Source organism: Onychostoma macrolepis, chromosome 14 (assembly GCF_012432095.1).
Source record: "Onychostoma macrolepis isolate SWU-2019 chromosome 14, ASM1243209v1, whole genome shotgun sequence".
Taxonomy (NCBI): domain Eukaryota; kingdom Metazoa; phylum Chordata; class Actinopteri; order Cypriniformes; family Cyprinidae; genus Onychostoma; species Onychostoma macrolepis.
The window spans coordinates 8,014,157-8,038,604 of NC_081168.1; the positions used below are offsets into that span (position 1 = coordinate 8,014,157).

At 37.2% G+C, this 24,448-nt stretch overlaps 1 protein-coding gene across 1 annotated transcript; it reads left to right on the forward strand.

Moving 5' to 3' along the window:
• Positions 1-1,061: 1,061 nt before the first annotated feature.
• Positions 1,062-23,555, forward strand: ints6l (integrator complex subunit 6 like). Its single transcript, XM_058797393.1, has 18 exons — positions 1,062-1,749; positions 1,866-1,943; positions 8,436-8,585; positions 10,649-10,738; positions 10,860-11,043; positions 11,837-11,965; positions 12,052-12,215; positions 14,101-14,253; positions 16,100-16,232; positions 17,137-17,231; positions 17,542-17,652; positions 17,845-18,060; positions 18,322-18,448; positions 19,095-19,237; positions 19,668-19,896; positions 20,432-20,800; positions 20,966-21,059; positions 22,203-23,555. The coding sequence occupies exons 1-18, from the start codon at positions 1,639-1,641 to the stop codon at positions 22,303-22,305; spliced, it is 2,679 nt and encodes an 892-aa protein (XP_058653376.1). The 5' UTR covers positions 1,062-1,638; the 3' UTR covers positions 22,306-23,555.
• Positions 23,556-24,448: the final 893 nt, after the last annotated feature.

Below are 24,448 nucleotides of genomic sequence, written 5' to 3' on the forward strand. Positions count from 1 at the left end.
TCTCAAGGGACACGCATACAATTCATGAATGAACAACACTGACAGATTCACTTTAAAAATGTATCCTTTGTTGTGAACCAGGATACCAACGGCTATAATAAACAGAAACCATGTGGTTAAAAAAAAAAAAAAAAAGACAGTCGTATATGCTCTACAATATGGTGATCTTATGTTTGGAAAAAGACATGTTTCTCTCACTGCCTAAGCAGGCTATTGAGATGTAGTTATGTAAAATGCGGCTGATTCGATTCTAATAAAGGGTGCTGTATGATCGGCACTTGTTCACAGGCTATTCTCTACGGATATTAAAACACCTTGTAGTATTAGCTACACGAGCTAGCTTTCGCGCAGGATAAATATATCACCACAAATGCCTGTACATTTATCGCAGCGCGTTCAGTGTGTGGGATCATGGTGAACAGGACTGCCTAGCAGGTACGTCCCTTTCTGACATTCACAAATTCAAAGGGCATGTGCAGCGAGGCTCCACGGAAACCCAGGAGCGCGGTTTAGGAGGAGCCAGCGCTGCTTTTCCTCCCGAGTCTGTGCCGCTGTTGTCACGGTCTCAGGCGGATTGTCGTATCAACATGGCGCTTGCCTATACTCTCTCGAAGGAGATAAACAAGAGGAGGGGAAAGCGGACGAGGACGGATTTCTTCATGGTCAGAGGGAGGCATAATTATTATAAAAATCACACAGAACCAAAGCTACTCCCCACCCCCACCAAGACAGCTAGACCAGGATCAGGCGAGGAGGGGGTCGCCCTTTATATGAGATGAAAATGAAACTATATGTGACCCTGAACCACAAAAATAGTCATAAGGGTCAATTTTTTTAAAAATTGAGATTTACACTACATCTGAAAGCTGAAAATAAAAGCTTGCCACTGATGGTTTGTTAGGATAGGACAAAATATTTGGCCGAGATGCAACTATTTGAAAATGTGGAATCTGAGGATGCAAAAAAATTTAAAATGATTGAGAAAATCGCCTTTAAAGTTCTTAGCAATGCATATACTAATCAAAAATTAAGTTTTGATATATTTACGGTAGGAAATTTACAAAAAATACTCAACATCCTAATGATTTCTGGCATTAAAAGAAGAATCTATAATTTTGTTGGCTGTTGCTACAAATATGACTGGTTTTGTGGTCCAGTGTCACATATATGTTACAAATGAACGTGTCAGATCTGCGTAACACCCAATGCAATAGCAAAAGTGCCTATTAAAAGACACAAACAAAGCGTACAGGCGACACGTAATATCCCCGTCCTCCCCTCGATCTCCATCCGCTCGCGGAGAACTGAGAGGAATTCCACGACCTCATTGCATATTTATACCCGAGTGGGCGTGGCTTCGCGGCTAGGCTCAGCCAATGGCGTTGCAACGGCGGGGCGAAGGCGTTTCGGTCTTGTTCGGAAGAGAAGTTCTCTAACAGCGCGAGCCCAGCACTGCTCAGAAAAGACAGATAGAGAATCAGGCGGCTGCAAAGGGTGGCAGTACGACCCTCTTTTGGGGGGGTCTGATTATAACAAAATATATACACACATATATGCATGCCCAGGGCCGCAAGATAGGTCATATGCCGATTGTAGATATTTTAGCAAACATCTAGAGGTCTATCTATACATTTCAAAATGCCTATTTTACTTTTTCTGATAGACACGTCCGCTTCTATGAATCAGCGCACTTATTTGGGTACGACGTATCTGGACATTGCTAAAGGCGCGGTTGAGATCTTTATGAAGGTAAAGCATAATTTTACCCCGACTTTTTCAGCTTGCTGTTGTACCTTGTTGGAGTTAAGGATCCCTATGACAGGATCAGTTTAAATGAATGTTTATTGTTTCGTTTTCTTTAACAGCTGCGTGCCCGAGACCCGGCTAGTAGAGGCGACAGGTACATGCTAGTTACATTCGATGATCCACCATACGGCGTAAAGGTAAATAAATACTACTAAATTGTGCTTATATGTGGTTAAAGCGGAGATATTTTTTCTGACAATGAGACTCTACTGTCCCTCTGGTTCGTAGCATCCGGGTCAGGCGGCCTCCCGGTGACGAAAACGGCTAATTTTTGTTAAAATATCCGCAGACCCGGAGCAGCGCAGCCTCTGAACATGGCGGACATTTTGCTTTTGTGTTGGGAAAGCTCTCGAGCGCTGAGATGGAGGCGGAGAGATTTATTATCCACTGTGACGTAGCGCGTGACGCGTGCACGGGCCAACTCGGTCCGGATTGGACAAGAAGCCTGCCCTCTGTCGCGTGCCCTCCTCTCGCATTCTCATTGGCCACTGTAGCCTGAACAAATCAACACGATTTGATTTGTGCAACAGCCATCAATAAGCAAACGAGGGGATGCTTTGCAGGTTTGCGTTGCTCTTTATGAGAGAGAGGGAGACGCTTGTGAGTTGCCCTTGAAAACAAGCATCAACTTCCTTCCTTCCCTCTCCACTCCTAGTACATTCACCTCCCTCCCATTCATATTTAAAAATTCCCAAACACCAAACAGGTGAAAGGTGAGGTGCCTGTCACATCAGGTCACTCAATCTTTGAAGTTTACTCAAACATAAGGTATACCTATACAAGCATAATTGCTAATTGCTCACTATTAAGCCAGCGCTTGCATATAAGGCATGAACCACAGTGACTTCATGCTATAGCCTCACATAAGTGCTTCCTGTACAAATACAATCAAGTGCTACTAGTACAATGAACCTAGAACAGAAATTAGGAGGTGTTTTGCTGTTTTCATATGTGACAGCCATTCATATTTTACCATTTGGGGGTAAGGACAGCAAGGATAACAGGGTCTATGAGTTGATTGTGGTCGGGCATCTGCGTGAACTAATCAAACAAATCTCTTTACTCAGAGTACTAACTGAATGTAATGGAAGTCATGACTTGCTTCATGGATTACTTGATCATTCTAAGACACAAGGGCATGACTAGACTTGCATGTATTACCTTAATGGGCATCATATACCTAGTGTTTTTTTGAGAAGGCAGTGATAGTTCTGGCTCTTCTATGTATGTTTATGAGTCACGATAATCTGTTGGTGTAATTTTGTAGTATGCATAGGGGCCAGGTTTACATCCTTATATTGTATATATTTTTTTTAAGTAATATTGCTTCTGAACTTCAGTGATCGCCCTTCATTTTCATACATGGAAAACAGACCTGACCAGAACTGACCTTGTGGTTACATTGTTTGAAATCCTCCCCCCAAAAAAACTAATAAATTATTATTAATTACTGCAATGACTATATAACCTACTTCTGATTTATGAACCAAAGCAAGAACATATTAACTCTTTAGCCGTCGCTATTCCAGAATATTAAAAATATTATATAAGTCACGCATCAGTCTTACACATATTCTGTAGCTTATAGAAACATGTTTTTTAAACCAGTGCATTTTGTGAATTGGAGACAGTTTTCTGTAGTCTTTTAGAGAAACATGAAGCACCTGCGACAGATCCAACCAATCATCATTTTCACAAACAGCTTGATATTTAAATGGATATATTATACATGTCTCATTGTATACTATAACTCCTAATAAAAAATATTTTGTAAGATCCCCCCAACTCTTTCGTTTTGCGCAAATCAATAAGCTAAATTATATATTTTACCTTCAAAAGGGCAAAATTTACAAAAAGGTGACGATTTCTGAGTAATATTAATTTTGCACCTAAAATAATCATGGAATGTATTGACAAATATTTATTTTTTTGACATTTAAAAGTTGTTTAAAATCCATTTGGCTCAAAGATTTGAGCCACATACTCAAAAGTTTGAATGGGCATGAGCCTCAACAGAGCGCTGATTTTTATGACAATAGGGTTTGTAGTGTTTACCAACATGCTTAAAATCCACACCTCTGTCAAAATATTAGATATAACAATAATCCAATAAGCAAATAAACCCAATTCTTCATCAGTTTTCAGACCTTTCTCTCCCCACGTTCAGCATCATTTTCTGTTGATAAACTGCTGTGCCAGTTCTCTTGAGGTGCCATTATATTGGATGTGGGAATTGTGGTTATGTGGTCACTTTGCATGGCCTAATTTCAAAGTATCATCCATCTTTTTCCCAGCCTGGAGTTGAGTCAAGGCCTGCACTTACCGACATGTACATATGAAGTAGTGCTGCCTGGGTTCCTGTCTTCTTTGTTTGTGGTATGACATTGACAATGAGAATAGCTCTGTGCTTTAGCAGTTCATTAGTATGGACTTTCTGGCAGGTAGCCAGTTACTCTCTTGGGGGGTTTTCTTACTCCACTGCTTGTCATGCAGTTTTCCCACCCTGTTCCAGTTTATCCAAGATAATCTGAGGTTGACTTCCAAGTGACACTTAACTCTATAACTACTTTTCCTGCTTATAATGGGTACTATACACTAACGATTTGTAGTAGACATATGGCATGTTTTAGCCATTTACGTGATGAAATTTTGAATGTGCAAATAGCATTGTTATCTTACCATGTCTTTGTTTGAGATGGTGTTATGAGATGTTATAACTGCCCTCTTACGTAAGCTTTTAGCCCTCTCTGAGCTATTCGTGGCCAGCTTGTTCCTCCTGTTTAAAAAATACTTCTCAGTCAAGCAGTCGCTCTTCAGAATTAGCGAGTAGGCTAACCCAGTTCTCGACTAGAATACACTGGGCAAATACCAGCCTAGCAAGAATCTGGCCTCTGTATCTAACAGAGTGCCTTTTTTATTTCCCGTCAATTATTCATGAGATTTTCAGCAGCTAAACAGTGAAGAGTTCCAGTGAGCCTCCAGCCCTCCTCACAAAGCTCTCTTTTCCTGTTTGTGTGCCTCTCTTGTTGTCTGAGCCCCGGCCAAGCAGAACATTATTCTTAGTCTTGCCTATTTTCTGAAGTTGACACAGTTTTCGCCTTTTGTAATTTTCTTAATCGATTACTGCTGAGAATACTTATCATTGAAGCGAAAGGTTAGAGATGGAAATGAATTTGTTTTGTCGTAAACAGTGTGTTGTTTCTGTTGTTGGTTGATGAAGGAGGAAAGAAAAATGCGTGTAACTGCATTTGTGGTTTACACCATAAGGCTCTGGAAAACAATGCAAACCCCTCCATATTACATTATACTTTCTACATTTTTACATTACCCCATCTAACATTTGGACGCTTTATGAATGTCATTGCGTTATATAACAAAATATCACAAATCTATTAAAATGACATTGGGACCAGTTGCTTGAAAATAAATGCAAAAATGAGTAAGAAAAATCAAGTAACTTTTGTAGAACCCACTTGATATTTTATTAGGTAATGCAATGAAGTGTCCAAATAGCTTTAGAGTCACTGTACATTTACATGCATTATAATACATGCATGCATACAAATTTTGGTGCAGACCAGGAATATCTAATCTGTGAATCCAGTGGACTTCTGTTTATCCTGTAGACTGCCTCATGCTTTATCTTGCTCTGAATCTTGTGAAATGGGAGTAGCTGAGGTGACAGTTAGACAGGCCAAATATTTCTTCAGAAATCCACAATGTTGCTCCTCCTCCTTAAACCTCATTCGCAACATATAACTGAACATATACTGTCTGCATTTCTTTGCATTGGCTCTATACAAGTAGCTAAAACAAAGATGATCACCAAAAAAAAGTTAATTCACTCAGAGTCAAAATGGAGATCTATTTGTCATGAGCATGATGGTCCCTCTGATTAGTGCTTTGGCTGGTTAACCAGCACTCATTCCATTAGAGTGACAACTTTAGTTCCTGCCTGGCCTTTATCATTACACATGACAAGCACCACCCTGCAGACCGCAGACATGTCCCTCCTGCAAAACTGGGTGGATATATGTAACTGAGCTCAATGGTTATCTGTGATCAGCTCAACCTTTAGGCGGTAGTAGAGATTAAAACCTGGGACAAGGCAACCTGATCCTGGAATAATACTCAGGCCATAAGGGCAGTCGCTTAACCCGTGTGAATCCTCCCCGGGTCGTCACGCGCCCTTTCTGCTGTGATGATTCCTCCTGCAATCACAAGAGCTGTGTTTATATGACTGCCGCTTTCCTCAGAACAGGAGCTTAACAGGGAACAAGTCCTTATCTGTCAGTTTATGTAAAACTGCTCATTTGTCTTGCCACCTGTCCTGCATTTGGCAAGGAAATACAGAGCCAGGTTTTATGGTACGCTAATTTTGAAAGCAGAAAAAAAGAAAATGCATTATATGCTTTCTGTAACTAAACAACAGCTTCATGATTAACTAACATTATCGCTTTCTCCATTCTGCTCTGGGGGGACATATATGGTCGAATCTCATGAAACCTGTCAAGACGATACCCGGTTCATATTGCACCTCAAAATCAAAAGATAAAAAAAAGAAAAAAATGATACGTTTGCCTAAAGCGACCATTGGGATTTTTGTGACCACTTCTTTTGCATTGTGACATTATTTTCATGACAATTAAGCACATTGTATTAATGCATAAAAAATTATTATTATCTATATTGTAAATCGTTTATACATCAGGGTAGTATTTGCTGAACTGCCTTTATTTACGCATGTGTAATTACAATATTACAGTAAGGAAATTCTAATGACAATCGCTTTTGAGAATAAATGAAAATCTTATAAGGAAAACATCTGGTACATAAATAAATAAATAATAGGCTAATTAGTCTTCATTTTCTTTATATAAAATATGAATTTATTCTGTTTTCCCTTTTGGTTTTGGGGTGAAATATCATGTTGATGTGTAATAATATATTATTTAAATCGTAAAGTATTTATACATCATTGTATAGTACTGCCTTCAATTTGTGCTATCCAAATAAAAAAAAATACTGTATTACAGTAATGAAAATGAGAATCACACTGAAAATAAATAAACATCCAAATATAACAATTTCAGAAGTGAAATATCTAGTACTTTACAGTAATGAGAAAATTTAAAATAATATCACAAAGTAAAAATACTTTTTCTTTTACTTTTGGAGTAAAATATGGTCTGGATATGCTTTTGTGACATTAACTCGTATGTGGATTACAATGTTTGTTCTTTCCCCTGTTGGATCGCCATCGGGTTTTCATTCTTTAAAGAAGGGTTTGAGTTTACATTTCCTCTGTTAGAGCTACAATTAGGGTATTATCCTTTTTCCTGGCTTATTCAGTGTTCACATTCCTTATTCTCTCCCATCTTCTTCTGCCTCACTGGACAAGGGTGTGATTAAAGGAGAGTCTGATTGCAGTCACACTTCTTCAAAGCCAATAAATTGTTAATGCGGAGGGAAAGAAAGACGGATGGGGAAAAAAATAGAATTACTCTGTTGCTTGAATTATTGAGTGCCAGTTAGAAGAGCTACCGCTTGAATGGTTTCTTTTTTTGTTCCATACATGGATAGAGACGTACACTGTCAGGACAAATCTCTGCCTGCTTTGTTCTTTAATGTTTCCCAATACAAATAAGTCTACCCACAAACATGTGAAGCTCAACCACCTCGGGATCTGACCTGTTAAGTCTTCTCTCCCTTGTGGGAATTTACAATGTATGCATGTTTATGTAATGTGTTGATTTATTCACGCTGAGTAAATTTCATGTGGAGCAGGAATCATTTTGTAAAAGCAGATTTAGTGAACTATTAACCTCGGTTCTTTTCTCAGCATCTGAACTCATTATATTGTTGTTTTTACTGTGTTTGTTTTGAGTGAGCAGTAAATGACTGTATTCTTCTGCTGGGAGGGGTAATGTGGGTCAGAGACAGACACACACTAACCACATGTCTTTTAAAGATAGTAAAACGAGTCAAGCCTTATGTAGCAGATCTGTGTTGCTTCTTACCAGGCTACCTATCATACATTATATACATGTGCAAGTATAAGTGGTACACAATCATGCATGCTCATTCAGATGCTTTGCAAAGCTTGTGCTGTAGTCATTTTGGGTTTTTATTGCCTGACTTTACTTTCACCTCTCTCACCTGATATGTAGGTAGTGCTATTGTGCTTAACATGTGCACAATTAAACAAAGTGCTTGATCTCGCTAGGTGAAAAAGTGAGAAAAGCTACAGGTGCTTTGCATATAGTAGGAGGGAAGCTTCTGTTTGTTATGTAATATTTTGCATAAGATTTGATCATGTTAATACATGCAGAGGCCTTAAAGTTGTTTGGAGACACTTTTAAATATATGAATGGTTTCTGAAGGATCACGTGACACTGAAGACTGGAGTAATGGCTGCTGGAACATCACATGTTTTTACTGTATTTTTGCTCAAATAAATGCTCTGTGCGCATATGAGGCTTTTTTCATAAACACGTCTTGCAAGACTTTTAATGTTAGTGTACCTTTTGGGTTCCATGTATAAATGTCACTGTCTGAATGTTTAGTGTTGCCGAGGTTATATGGAGCTGGTTTTCACATCATCTGTTTGTATTTCCTGTATATGGTAGGCGGGTTGGAAAGAGAATCATGCCACATTCATGAGCGAGCTGAAGAACCTGCAGGCATCTGGACTGACTACACTGGGTCACGCGCTCCGCGCCGCCTTCGACCTGCTCAATCTCAACAGACTAGTCTCTGGCATTGACAACTATGGTCAGGTAATAATATCTCCCTTCAGCATTCAAAGAGTCAAGACAATCTTTATGCAGTATGATAAGAAACATCACCTCACATAATAAGAGTAGACATTGAGATAAATACATCTGCCCAATTTTCAGATCAATCAGTATTTTAACAAATTTTACCTTCCATCCAGCCTTGAATGTTTTGTCCTTAAAGGAGTAGTTCACTTTCAGAATGAAAATTCTGCCATCTTTCACTCACCCCCCACTTGTTCCAAATCTGTATGAGTTTCTTTCTTCTGTTGATCACAAAAGAAGATATTTTGAAAAATGTTGGGGTCTGAACAGTTGATGAGCACCATTGACTTCCATAGTATTTTTTTTCATTCTGAAAGTGAACTACTCCTTTAAAGGAAACAAATACATTTTATATATTTATGTATTATTTGCAGAACACTCAGTGTGTATCAACATGTTCCTTCATAGCTGGAAAGAAGCCATTACTCAAAAATAACCATTTCACAGCACATCTAAAGTGTGCCAGAAGGCATGAGAGTGACCCAGCTAACATATGGGAAAATATTCTGTAATCCAAAGCTTTAAACCTGATGCTGCCCAGTGCTTCAAGCAGCACCATCCGTTCAGCGAGGCTTTGTAGTGGAGATGCTTTCATCAGTAGTGACAGGGGGTCCACTTAACTCAGGAGGAGGAATGGATGTAGCAACACGCAGAGATTACAGAGCAAATTTTGTGGGGTTTTTCATTTTATGAAACAGTATTTCACAAGAGCACACGGGTATCAACTTAATTTACTGTGATTTGTGTTGTTTCTTCTACAACTTCAAACAGAGCAATGTTTAATTGGATTATCTGTAATTCAGAATATTCAGATACTTTACATACACACATTAAAACCATGCTGGATTACCTAAAATAGGAGACATGCAGTCTGAGATAACCCTGAGGCAGTGTGCTAATCCACATGCTCAGTCGGCATGTGTGAGGGTGAGTAACTGAGTGCTGACCCCTGCAGTATGGACAGAGAGAATGCATCTCGTGTTCACTCACTGTTTACTGTACAATTAACAACATCTGTCAGGTTGTCAGTTTTTTTTCAAGTGTGTAGGAATTCGGTTGACACTTATGTATGTACTTGCAGTTAACATTGAAAACCATTTTTTTTAAACAAGATACAAATTTTAAATGTCATATTTTTCAGCGTTTCACTTACACCACTGTTCAACATTTTGGAATATATATATATATATATATATATATATATATATATGTGACCCTGGACCACAAAACCAGTCTTAAGTCGCTGGGGTATATTTGTAGCAATAGCCAAAAATACACTATATAGGTCAAAATTATAGATTTTTCTTTTATGCCAAAAATCATTAGTATATTAAGTAAAGATCATATTCCATGAAGATATTTTGTAAATTTCCTACTGTAAATATATCAAAAAGTCGTTTTTGATTAGTAATATGCATTGCTAAGAATTCATTTGGACAGCTTTAAAGGCGATTTTCTCAATATTTAGATTTTTTTCCTCCCTCAGATTCCAGATTTTCAAATAGTTGTATCTCAGCCAAATATGATCAGATCCTAACAAACTTGTAGCTTATTTATTTATTTATTTACAAGCTTATTTATTCAGCTTTCAGATGCTGTATAAATCTCAATTTCGAAAAATTTACACTTAAGACTGGTTTTGTGGTCCAGGGTCACATATATATATATATATATATATATATATATATATTAGATGAATTAATACTTTTATTCAGCAAGTATGCATTAAACTGATAATGTTACAAGAAATTCTATTTCAAATAAATAGTTATTTTGAAGTTTTATTCATCAAAGAATCAGGAATAAAATACACATTTACACTGAATAACACTCAAATAGAAAAGAGTTATTTTGAATTGTAATAATATTTCACAATGTTACTGTTTTTGCTCCAGCATCTCCACAACCATGTATAGGACAAGTAGCTCGAAAAATGGATAGATGTTTCAAGCATTTTAACAGTTTATCAAAACTATTTCTTTGAGCTTTGGATTTTTAAGAAATGCTCTCCTCTCTTCTAGGGTCGGAACCCGTTTTTTCTGGAACCATCGGTCATTATTACAATCACAGATGGAAACAAATTGACACACAGCTCTGGGGTGGCTGAGGAGGTGAGGGACAAAAACACTATACCAACATGCCAACATTTTTTGATCAGCCTGTCCTGACGTATAATGTCTTTCTCACAAACCCCAGTGGCATCTCACTTCTTGTTTTCTGTTCCTCCCTCAGCTACACCTGCCTCTGAATTCCCCGTTGCCGGGTAGTGAGCTGACCAAGGAGCCGTTCCGCTGGGACCAGCGACTCTTTGCCCTGGTGCTGCGGCTGCCAGGAGTGGCCGTGCCCGACAGCGAGCAGCTGGGCAGCGTGCCCACTGATGAGTCTGCTATCACCCAGATGTGTGAGGTCACTGGAGGTACAGCCAATCAATTGCATTTTAAAATGCAGGTTAAAATATTTATCAAATAAACCTTCCCTCGTTTAAAGTTCAGTTTATGAGGTCTGGATTCCACTAAACTGTCCTTTAGATAAAAGTGTTGCGAGACCCTATTTAGGGGAGCTTCAGTCCTGTTTTTCATCTGAGCCCCTCTAAGAATCTGCAATTAATCTGTCAACCTCCTTACAAATCTGTGATTATGTGATTGCTCTTCAGCACAGCTTTCACATACGAACGCTCTTTGTTCCAGTGAAGTCATGAAGTAAAATTCAATTTTGATGGCTTTGTTTAAAATAGTCAGACTCGTGATCTCTCACTCTTAAATAAATAGTTCACCCAGAAATGAAAATGTCGTCATCCTTGTGGAACATCGAAAAATATAAATTTGAAGAATGTTGATAACCAAACCATTTCGATGACTTCCATTGTATGGACAAAAAGCAATGAGACATTTTTTTCGGAACATTTTCTTTTATGTTCCAAAGTCAAACAGGTTTGTAACAACATGGGGATGTCCAAACTCTAAGATAATTAGTGATGTCAACTAATTAGGTTGTTGAAAGGAAGTAATCTGTTGCCGCCCACATATTTGCTTGTATGGTTCAGTTTCTTCGGAAAATGCTTCTTGTGTTATATTGTGCTTTGGAAGATTTCCTCCCATGCACTTAGTTTCTGTTAGCACAGTTGTTGTTGTTTTTTTAGTGGATAATGCAGTTTTGCTGGTTAATCTCATAGCTCAGCTAACTCTATTTTCTCACTCTCTCTCTATAAGGCCGCTCTTACTGTGTGAGGACGCAAAGAATGCTGAACCAGTGTCTCGAGTCTCTTGTCCAAAAGGTTTTGAGTGGAGTTGTAATACACTTTGAGAAGAGCGGCCCCGATCCACCTGCGATAGGCGAAGGTCAGTGCTGATTCTGTGTTGTCATGTTAGTTTTGTGCTTATTGGGAAAACAGTTAATACACAAATATCGTCTTCTCTTTGTGCAGATGGTCTTGTGGATCCAGCTCGTCCTTTATCGTCCTTCAGTCCGCAGCCCTGGCACAGCTGCCACAAGCTCATTTACGTCCGGCCCAACCCCAAGACGGGCGTTCCTGTGGGTCACTGGCCAATCCCAGAATCCTTCTGGCCTGACCAGAACTCCCCCACTTTGGTAAATAATAACCTACAAAATAGAGTTTGAGTGTAGAGTCAAGCTACTGTATGATGAAAAACTTAAACGATATGAAAACCAGAAATATGGTTTAGGCAACTTGCTGAAAAAAGTTTTAAGTAAAAGCACTATGATTACTAACTGAAATAAAAATAAAATAAAAATAAATTACAACAATTTAGAAATATTTTTTTAAAAACAAAAGTGAATGAAAATGACTAAAAAAATTTAACTAAATTAAAACTGAAAATATAAAAATAAAAGCTAGTTCAAAATGAATAAAAAAGTAACACTTTATAGTAAGGTTCCATTAGTTAACGTCGGTTAATGCATTAACTAACATTAACTAACAATGAGCAATATATTGTTACAGTATTTATTCATCCTTATTAACATTAGTTACGAAAAATACAGCTGTTCATTGTTAGTTCATGTTAACTCAGGTCCATCAAATAATATTAAAAGAGACAACTTTAGATTTTAATAATGTATTAGTAATCATTAAATGCTTCAGAAGTATATTTCATTCTTAGTTCATGTTTACTAATATATTTAACTAATGTTGACAAATGGAACCTTATTGTAAAGTATTATATATAAATACTATAATAGAGTAAAAAAAAAAAACTGGTAACAATTCTCACTATTAACTAGTTGCTTATTAGCATGCCTATTATTAACATATTGGCTGTTTATTAGTACTTATAAAGCACATATTCTGAACGACCATATTCTACATCCTTAATCCTACTCAATACTGTACCTAAACTTAACAACTACCATAATAAGCTGCAAATTAGGAGTTTGAGGCAAAAGACGTAGTTAATGGTGAGAATTTGACCTTAAAATGAAGTGTGACCAAAAAACTATAAAAACATAAAAACTGTAATAGTAGCACTGTATGCAGCACATATTTTTGCACTGACTTGTGGGAAATGGTTTTAAACATAGTTAAATGTGTTAAATCTAGCTGAAAACATCTAGCTAAAATATTTAATGAGCGAGCACAGAAGGACTTTCTGCGGAGCTCTGGGACCTGGCAGACGTTCAGCTGTTTCTTTCTACACACTGAAATTTCACAGGATCCTTCATAAAACGGAAAAGTACTAGGGTTGCAAAAGGAGTTTGGATAGGTGTAATAGCATTGGCTCATCCGAGCCGAGTGGATGAAGCAATTTATTAGCCAAAGGTAATGACCTCTGCAAACTAAAGGTTAGCTTTCATCTTGCTCAAGCAGTGCTAATGAATGCAGATGAAGATAAGGGAGCTGAAAAGAGCAGTAACATGAGGAAATGCTTCACTGTCCTGAGGTTTCCCACCCCCTCACTGTCTATTCTTTCTTAAACAGTGCACTGTAGAGACAGCAGCTGGTGCCATGCCAAAGTGCCACAGCTCAGCTCAGCCAGTGGGCACAGTGAGAGAGCCATTGCCAGCAGAATAAGACTGCTGCAGCTCACCAGAGCTTTAGCACTTAGCGCTAGCTTAACATGAGGTCATTTCCTTCCTGACATCCTTGCTGTCATGTCTACAGTATTGTGAATCAGTAGCACAATGGGCTTGGGTGCAGATGGTAACACGGGTGCCTCGAGAAATGTCAACTTGAGCATATACAGGCTCTTTTTCATATTCCTAAAATAAAGTCGGTATTTTATTTGCTGTAAAACACTCCTTTGGTTTATTTAGTCTTCAGAGTGTTGTGAGATTATCTGCTCAGGGAATGAACAGCTTGTGTTGTCATGTGCCTGTAACACATGGGTCATTATCCACTGCTGCTGTGATTACAGGATGAATTGGCCATCTAACAGACATATCTTTTGAAAACCCCATTGTGAGAATGTATTACAGAGGATCTCTGTTTTTTTTTCTCTCTCTTGTCTCTCTTTAGCCTCCACGATCTTCCCACCCTCTGGTGCGGTTTTCCTGTATCGACTGTGAGCCGATGGTTATTGACAAGCTGCCTTTTGACAAATATGAGCTGGAGCCGTCACCGCTCACCCAGTTCATCTTGGAGAGAAAATCTCCTCACATGTGTTGGCAGGTGGGACACCTTTTCGCACAACTATTTAATCTGATCTGTATTTAGCATGCCATCTTTCTCAGCCCCCAGACTGTTGTCTGGGTCGATCCGAGTTTCACAATGATAGATATCATGGTGTTAAAAGAGTGGAAAAAAACAGTGGGTGTTTAGATTTTCCATATTTACTGGAATGTAAAAAAGCACAACACAAATTACATGTAACGTCAGTTTAATGGCTTACACATTTACAGTGACGGTTGTAAAAGTCCTGTATTTAGTAACTGGTAAAACAGCAGCTGGAATGAGATTTTGTTGTATAGTTTTTTATTCCAACCGACAGAACCGTTCAAAAGTTTGGGGTCAGTAAGATTTTATTTATTTATTTATTTGTCAAGAATTTAATGGTTTTATTCAGCAAGGCTGGATTAATTTGAGCAAAAGAGACTTCTTTATAATCCTTTAAGAAATCTTACAGACCCCAAATTTTTGAATAGTAATATCATTGAAATTTCATAATTCTTGTCACCAGTGTCAATATCACAAAAAACTAATACTAGCCTAAATAAATAAATGTAAAAAACGCCACTCAAGCTCGCTGAAGACAAGTAAACAGTCAGCGATTACATAAGAATAAGAAACTAATTACAAGCAATAAGACAAAAAAACTACAGTTGAACAAATAAATAAGAAATGCTACTTTGTATAAAGTAATTAAATGTATAAAAACACTGCATATTCTTCACTGTGTAAATTAAATATATATTCTTATTATTATAGTTACAAAAGTGATTTAGTCAAGAGTAGTGAGAGGTTTTCTCTCTTTTGTTGTCTGATTAACATGAATGACAGGACTGCTGTCACTTTAAGAGCTGCCTGGATCCAAAATACTGTTACACATGTGTTTTCTTTCACAGCTCTTTTGCTTTCACTATTCACTTAAGACCTAAATTACTGTGTTTACGAGGATACTTGCACACATGAAAGTGTGAGTATATAACTAATAAATGCCTATAAAGCAGCAAAAATCACATACGCGCACAAGCAAGCACCACTGAGATGTTCTTTGAGAGTTAATTTGATTTTTATTAAAATCAATCAGACTGTATCTGCGGTTAAATTATAAACAGTTGAGTGGTTATAAGCTTTTTAACATGAATTTGTGTCCAAAGGAATTGTGACTCTTTTGTTTTTTATTTGAATAATCATAATGTTCTTACAGAGGCATAAAGAATCTGAACGCTGCTATGACTGATACTGGGCATGATTACTTTTGGAAAGGAAATAATTTTATACACAGAATTTTTTTGCTGAACCTCATTTTAGTCTTCTCTGAAATGATGACAAATGGTCTCTCAAGAGCTATTACCCAGACCATTTAGTTTCTTGAAAGAAAGAGGGTTGACAATACTGCAGTAAGATTAAAGGATTTTTCCATGCTGTATTTTGTTGTCACTGGATATGTATATATATATATATAAAAATATACACTTGCTATAAATACCTTAGTCAGTACCAGGAAATGTTTTTTGCAGCTTCTTTTGATTTGTTTTTCCTACTCTCATCATACATTTAAGCTCATCTAAACATACCAATATAACTGAACATCTGTGTTTGTTCTTTTGCCATGGTTACAATGTTACATGATTACTTGCCTCACTATAAAAGAAGGTAAATGATAGATAAATTAGAAAAAGCACATCCATTTATAAGCATATTTAGAGGCATTTATAGCACACTAGTCTCTGAGGAGTCCTGTCACCTAATGAGCCATTAATGAATGGGCTTTGTCTCTGAGAAACAGTTTGATGTGAGAGCTGAGCTCTCAGGAGACACCAGACAATGCTAACTCCTCTCCCCTGTCTCCCAGGTGTTTGTGAACTGCAGCGGCAAACACAGTGATTTAGCACATCCGTTCGGCTACCTGAAGGCCAGCACTACGCTCACCTGTGTCAACCTCTTCGTCATGCCTTACAACTATCCCGTCCTTTTGCCACTCCTCGGTACGTGTGTTTCCTCACAACACATTTCCAACCTTATCCTATAAATTACTTTATTTATTGAATTGCAATTTTTTTTTCTATAGCACATTTCATACACAGTGGTGATTTGTTTAGCCACGATGAAGAGAAAAAAAAAATAAAAAGATGTAAAACTCAATTTAAACACAATTTAAGCACAAGGAATAAAAATGATAATTAATAGATAATATAACAGACAAATATGAATAAAAACTAAAAACTTTTTTTTTTGGAAAGAAATTAATACTTTTATTCAGCACGGGTGTGTTTAATAGATAAAAAGTGATAGTAAAGGCTTGTTAGAAAAGTGTTTGTTCATCAAAGAATCCTGAAAAATGTATCACAGGTTCCAAAAAAATATTAAGCCGCAAAACTTTGATAATACATTGATAATAAATCAACATATTAAAATTATTTCTGAAGGATCATGTGACACTGAAGACTAAATTGTATTTTAAATTATTTTAAATTGTACTAATATTTCACAATATTGATGTTTTTTCTGTATTTTTGATCAAATAAATGCAGCCTTGATGAGCAGAAGAGACTTCTTAAAAAAAAAAAAAAGAAAAAAAAGGAGAATCTTACTTATTATCCCTACATTTTGAACAGCATATACACAAACACAAAGGAATAATAATTAAAAAGAATTAAATTTGGAATAAAAAACTGATTAAAATAAATAAAAAGTACAAAAAAGAACACAATAAAATCATTTTATATAATGCAGTAACATTTATACTTTTTTTTGTACATTGCTGCATAAATTATGTCCAAGTTTTGTACATCTTTCATGTCCTTCTTCTGGAGAATGACTTAATTTAGCCCTGCGATGTAGCGTCTTGACTTTCTTCAGCACACTTACCATCTCTTATTCTCCTTACAGATGATTTGTTTAAAGTGCACAAGCTAAAGCCAAACCTCAAGTGGCGGCAGGCCTTTGAAATGTACCTGAAGTCCATGCCTCCTTACTTTCTCTTGGTAAGTCACTCTTCGTTCCTACTTTAAAAAAAGACATCCCAATAGAGCACAGAAGTGTCCTGCTTACAAAAAAGACAACTTCTTTGTGCATATAAATTAATGCAATATACAATTCATGGGCTGTTAGATGCACTCAAGGGTCACTTGTAATCCAACCCTTCTTATGAGCTATATTTGTTCTATAGTCTGTTAACAGCTGTAATGAGGTCAAGGATACGTGCTCTGAGTGCAGATTCACCCTGAGTGTGTCCTCATTTTCACTTCCTTTGTCTCTGTTTCTCCACTCTTCCTCTCTTTTTTCTGACTGCAGCCTCTCAAGAAGGCGCTGAGGATGATGGGAGCCCCAAATCTCATCTCTGACAACATGGATTGTGGCTTGAGCTACAGTGTCATTTCCTACCTAAAAAAACTCAGCCAGCAGGTGAGCACGCTTTAGCTGCTGACAGTTAAACCTACGCAGTTTTTGCAAGTTAAAGTAGTATTCAAACTCATAACTTTCCTTTAAATGTTCTATATTACATATTAACATATTGTGTTCATTCAGTATTAAATCCTATCTGTATGAGGCCTGAGTGATGCAGCTTTTTAAATCAAGTTGTACTTGATTTTCTAGGCGAAGATTGAGTCAGACCGTCTGATTGTGTCTGTCGGGAAGAAGCCTCCTCAAGAGACGGGCATCAAGGTTAAGAACCACTCGAGTACCCTGTCTCTGGCACACCGCCGCGATTTCAAGCAGCTCCTGCAGGGCATCACAGGCGAGGTGCCCCTCCGACTCATCGACATGAACTTCAAAGAAATCGCTGGTTTCCAGATTGCACTTCTCAACAAGGTACAGACAGTTTGAGTGGGGCTGAATTACATTACAGGGTCTATTTGAAATCAATCATGTCTCAGTTCACGTTTGGGGGTCAGAATGTAGTTATGCTAATATAGACATTTGTATCTTTTAAACTGTATTTTCTTGCTGATGCAGGTTCATTCTGATGAATATTTCTGACTAGACTAGACATCTAAGTCTGACTGACTTAAACACATGCGAAGTTAGGGAAAAATCTAACTTTTATAATCATTTACTCACCTTCCCTTCAAGGATTTGAAGCCCCAGGCCTATAGGAATGCTTATGATATTCCACGACGGAACCTTCTAGATCAAGTGACTCGGATGCGTTCAAATCTTTTAAGGACAACACAGAAGCTAATCAGAGGCCAGGATGATGGTAATTGTACCAAAGACAAAAATTACATTCTGCAAAGTGAAGCTTCATAACTGTTAAAATCCGCCAAACATGACTTAAAGTGCGGCCACATTCTCACAGCCAATAAAAAGCTGTTGTCTATTGTTAGTAGCATAAATGTATGTAACACAGCACACACAGAAGTCACTTACAAACCAAGCAGCTTTCTTTTGGTCAATGTGACCAATCCGTGTGATTAACTTGAGCCCTGTGCGAAATTTACATTGGGAAATCTTTTTCCCTCACATGAAATTCACGATCAATTTCTATTAAAATGACTGGATTTCAACTGCAAAAATGGTAAATGTGATGGCATCTTTACACTATGTAGGTTCACTTTTTATTGTAACAGCAGGAAACAGAAGTCAAATTTGTTTTTTTGTTGTTTTTTTTCATTTTGTTTTCACAATATCATGTATGGTAGTTGTTTGTTTTTTCTTTTTTCTTTTTCGTTTTGTTTCGTTTAGTTTACTGTGGTGGATATTAACAACGATCAGATGCATTTAGCATAGCAACAAGAGAAACTGTTTTCTTTTCACTATATTTACATTTCTAATGTTGACATGTAATCAAAAAAGTTCATAAATGAAATTTGTTTAATATTGAATATTTTTTCATGATTCTGTAGACTACTTGCACAGTATTCCAGTGGGGCAGATGGGAAATTATCAGGAGTATCTGAAGATGATGCCATCACCTCTGCGTGAGATTGATCCAGACCAACCTAAACGATTGCACACATTTGGCAACCCATTCAAGCAGGACAAGAAGGTGCTTGCATGTCAAACCTATGGACTGTACTTTGTATTATATTATTTTGGCGTTAAATTTCAGAAAGCTAGTTGCTGTTGCGTGGGTGTTTCTAATACAACAGCTGAGGGATTGTTGGCAAATTTCACATCTTTCTCTCTTCTGACCACCGTAATCAAGCTCTTGATTTTTTTTTTTTCTTCTCTTTTTGAAAGTCATAGAAATGCTATCACAATTTATTCTTTTGCTGTAAGAGCAAATGAGAATGCAAAAAAAAATCCATTTTGATTCACCACTATAGAAGTTCACCCAACTATGATGACTTTTGCTTCTGAGAACCCCAGAAATGTGAAAAGTGTCCTCTGATAATAAAAGTGATTATAGGTCAAAACTGAAGTGCCTTAGATGCTAAGTTGTTTTGTTTTCTTTCTTCCTCTTCTCCCAACAACAGGGAATGATGATCGATGAAGCAGATGAGTTTGTGACAGGCCCACAAAATAAGAAGCGGGGTAATGCTGGCGATCTTAACTCAGGCACTGCCCTGAAGAGAAGGAGGAGTATGTCCCCTCTGCTGCGTCGACCCCAAACTCCTCCAATAATAACCAATCATGTCCTCAGCAAGGGCCCCACAGGGACTCAGGGCCAGCAAGGAATCATCAAACCCATCCCACTACACAAAGGTAAAGTCCTCTGAGTCACAGCTGACTGATTCTTAACTTGCTGTGTACTAAATTCTTAGACACTGCCTACTATTTTTTTTAATTGTGAGAGGAAAAGTAGACACTATTACAAACAGTAGTATGCTACATTGTTGTCACAGGGCCTCATCAAATGTTTGTAGCATCCAGTTATCATCTTTCAAATAAAATGTTAGGTTATACTTAACCATAATACATTTTTTTTAGGATTCTTTAATGGATATAAAATTCAAAAGATCAGCATTTATTTGAAATAGAAATCCCTTGTATCATTATAAATGTCTTTACTGTCACTTTTGATCAATTTAATGCATTCTTCCTGAATGAAAATATTCATTTCTTTGAAAAAACCTTACTGACCTCAAACTTTTGAATGGTATAGTGTATGTGCTATATACTGCAGAAATCATGTGAGTAGTTAGTATGCTATCCCAAACAGTGTTGCAAACATTGAGTGTATTGAAAAACCTACCATAAACATAAGTAATAATATGCTGTCATGTATTTTCCCCTACAGGAGCTGAGGGAAACAGTGTTGGAGGCACAGAAAGCAATGGGGAGCGAGCGCCAGGCGGGGAGGCTGGAGACGGGTGGCCTGGAGGAGTGGATGGAGTGGGAGAAGGACCTGCACCTGTGGAGGACAGAGGAGATGTGGAGACACCAGATGGTGAGGAGGAGGGAATAGGTCTGGAGAACTGTCTGGATGAGAGACCCTCTGATCTCACACAAAACTTTGAGGACCTGAGTCCTCCAGGCCAGGAGGGGGAGGTGGAGGGCAATGGAGGAGACACTCCGGCACAGGGCACAATTGTTATGATTCCCCTGGAGGGGAGTAATGCGGAGCTGCGCACTCGAGTCCTCAAAGAAGTCCGCAAGCCTGGCCGCAGTGAGTATCTAGATATAATACCAAATTAATTATTCATGCCCATTCATTTCTGTATTCTCTTTGAATTATTCTCTAGCTTAAATCGAGTGCACTTGTACTATGAAAGAGGGTATATATTTTTAGGAATTAATAAAGCTAAACTGAATTGCTAATTCTTTTGTGCAGATTATGAGGCAATATTCAGGTTACTGGAGGAGGTGAAGGGGCCAGTGTCAGTGCAGAGGTACTTTATTCATCATGCCATCAAAGAGGCAGCCAGGTGAGAGCTCTCTTCAATCACACACAGGCCTTTCATGCTCCTCTCTCCAGTGACACCACAGAGGATGTCAGCATGTACTGACTGCACAAATAAACAGTTTCCTAAATACTCCCCAGCCAAACACACAAACAGATCATTCCCCCACAGGTCTCTAATGAGTGTATTTTTACATCTCCCCTGCATTGTTGTTTTAGTATTATTTATATAATATTAAAGTAATTAATAATATTTTGAATCATTTTTATATTTTCATAGTTTTCATTATGTGCTACTTCATGTTTCTATTTTAGCATTCATTTTTATTTTTATTTCACTTTTTATTTCAGTCAGTTTAGTACTTCAACTTCAACTTATTTTATTTCAGTTAGTTGCCAAGGTAACATTTCTAATTTTCATTTAACTTTAAAGAGATATTTCACCAAAATGAAAACTCTGTCATCGTTTACTCGCTCTCATGTCCTTCCAAACCCATAAGACTTTGGTTAATTATTGAAACACAAATTAAGATATTTTCATTAAGATCCTCCGTTGAAAGACCAGGTGCTGTAAAACATATCCATATGAATCTCGTGGTTTAATCCAAGTCTTGTGGAAAGATATGATCACTTTAATTTATTTAATTTAGTCTTCAGAGGTGAACTATCCCTTTAAGTTTCACAGCTAATATTTATATTTCATTTTATTTGAGCTTTATTTCAATTAATGTTTTAGGTTTTTCCCCCTCTCTCCCCTACTTTTTCATTATAAAATCAACCCAAAAAAATTAAATACATTTTGAAAGATTAATGTGCATCATAAAATTGCAGAGAATTCTCTCCAAAGTTAATTCAGAATCTCACTAAGACAATTTTGTCTTATAAAAGTACTAAAATATTTTTTTTTAATAAATTTACTTTAGAAGCAAACATGCATAAGTATTTTTTTAAGCATAAACTAAATGTTCTTGTATTCATGCTTCAAAGAAGACAAATTATCAATACAGAAAGAAAAAAAATGTTTTAAGACATTCTCTGAAAGCAGGTGATAATATGGAATTTAGCTTCTCAAAGTAACTTGTTAGTATTTAAAGTATATGCATGTTATTATATATAATATAATGTCATATAATCCAGTTAAATAGCTGTCTCTCTCTCTTTCTCTCAGGTTTAAGAAGCGCATGCTGATCCAGCAGCTGGAGACCGCTCTGGAGGAGATCGAAGACCGACAGAAGCTGCCCACACAACTCAACAACGTCCACAGCAGATAGTGGGACGTCACATCTCAGCGCTGAGAGACACACGAGACGACAGAGCGTGCCAACTGAGCACACGGGCCGACCCATCAGCCTCAGTACTGTGCTTTAGGAAGAGATGTAGCGAGGGAGAGAGTAAATTAGAGAGGAATGGAGGCCTGTCTGGCTCACGCGCCGGTCCAGGCGCTTCCAGTTACAGAATTGTGTCACAACTCTGAAAGAGTGCTCACAATGGAGAGAGGGGCGTTCCAGGTTTGACGGGGGAGTTCTGTCAATTTGCAGGCTTTCCAGGCCTGAAAGTGGCCGTAATGTAACCATAAGATAATGAATAATGAATAAGCACACTCCAGAAAAGCCAAGCCTCATCCACTGTGTGATTTTTACAGGGTCATCCGAGGCAGAAGTCAGCGTCTGTCACGTGAAGTATGTTTTATATATTATGTCTATGTGTCCACTGTTATTTGGCATCAATGGATAGTTCAGAGCTGATAATGGTATGGAAAATCTATGATGGATTTGTGTTTGCATGAAATGCCCACAAGTCATGGGGTTAACAACACAGTTGGACCTTTAAAGCAGTCTGGATTGGGAACGACACTATTGTAGACTCAATAGCAATAACCCTACAATCGTCAGTACGCCAAGCTCAATTTTACTCCTTAACTATGAAAAGCGCGTTTTTACAGTTAAAGCAGATTTTTCAGAAGAACATCCTTATGACTTTGGAGATTTGGTAGCTGGCCTGTTGTTGTATTCGTGGTGATATATAATGTCACATAGATTAGCGTCATTCAGTGTCCAATAAGCAATAGTGTCCAATGAAACACCCTGTCCAAAAAGAACAACACGCTTGGCTCATCACACAAATGAGAAATGCCAACTATGGTGTGAAATGGACTGGTCCACAGCAGGGTTTTGATTCTGTCCAGTATGACATCTTTCTTCATCCTACGCTTCTCATTGGGGAGAAGTCGCAAGACTGCTTAGTTTCATTGCACAGACGCAAGTTACATTAGTGACCCCATTCTTGTTTGTTTTGTTCATTTTTAAAAACAGATGTATACTACTTTTTATTGTTCATAAATAATAATATAGATTATTTTTGGATGGTATTGCTACAAGAACATAAAAATATTTTAAGAATTGTATAAAACATTTTTTAAACTGATATTATATAGACAAAGTTTTATGATTTTTTTATGAAAACAATGAAAAATAATAAAAAATTACAAAGGAAATGTTTGAATCATTGTGTAATTTTATATATGATTTATACATATTTTTATATACACACTACCATTCAAAAGTGTGGTCAATAAGATTTGTTGGTGTTGTTTTTAAAGAAATGAATGTTTTTATTCAGCAAGGATGCATTGCATTAATAAAGTGATGTTAAACACCTTTATAATGTCGCAAAAGATTTCTATTTCAAATAAATGCTGTTATTTTTAATGTTCTATATTAATCAAAGAACCCTGAAATAATACGGTTTCCACAAAAATGTAAAGCAGCACAACTGTTTTCAATATTGATAATAGGAAGATATAGTTTTTAAACAGCACATCAGCATATTAGAATGATTTCTGAAGGATCATGTGACACTGAAGACTGCTGAAATTAATGTATTAAGATGTAATCATATTTCACAATATTACTGTATTTTTTGATTACATAAATACAGTCTCGTTGAGCATGAGGGGGAAAAAAAACACTTTTAAATGGTAGTGTATGTATGTTGTATAAAGCTGATATTTTGCACAGAACACACTTAGGTTTTTGAAATAAATTATGCTTTGTTTGAAGTATATATGATCTGCTTACAAGATCTTTGGATTTTATACTGTTTTGTTCTTTATCTTCTAAGTCAATAGACTTATTCTTCTCATCCTTTTAGAAAGTCCCAAAACACTAGAAGCATGTACCCTCTAAGCAGCTGAAGTCATTCCAATCTTAAAATGGGCTGGCTTCCATCTTGTCATATTTTTGTACTGATGCAGTGCTCTGCATTTGATTGCCTTGTCTCTTCTAACACCTGTATCTCTCACGTTATTAACAGACCTGATTGTCTATTATGGGGTCTCCTGAGCAACACATTTTCCCATCACAGCAGATGGTGGAATCAGGTATATACCACATAATGTCAAAGTACTTTTTATCA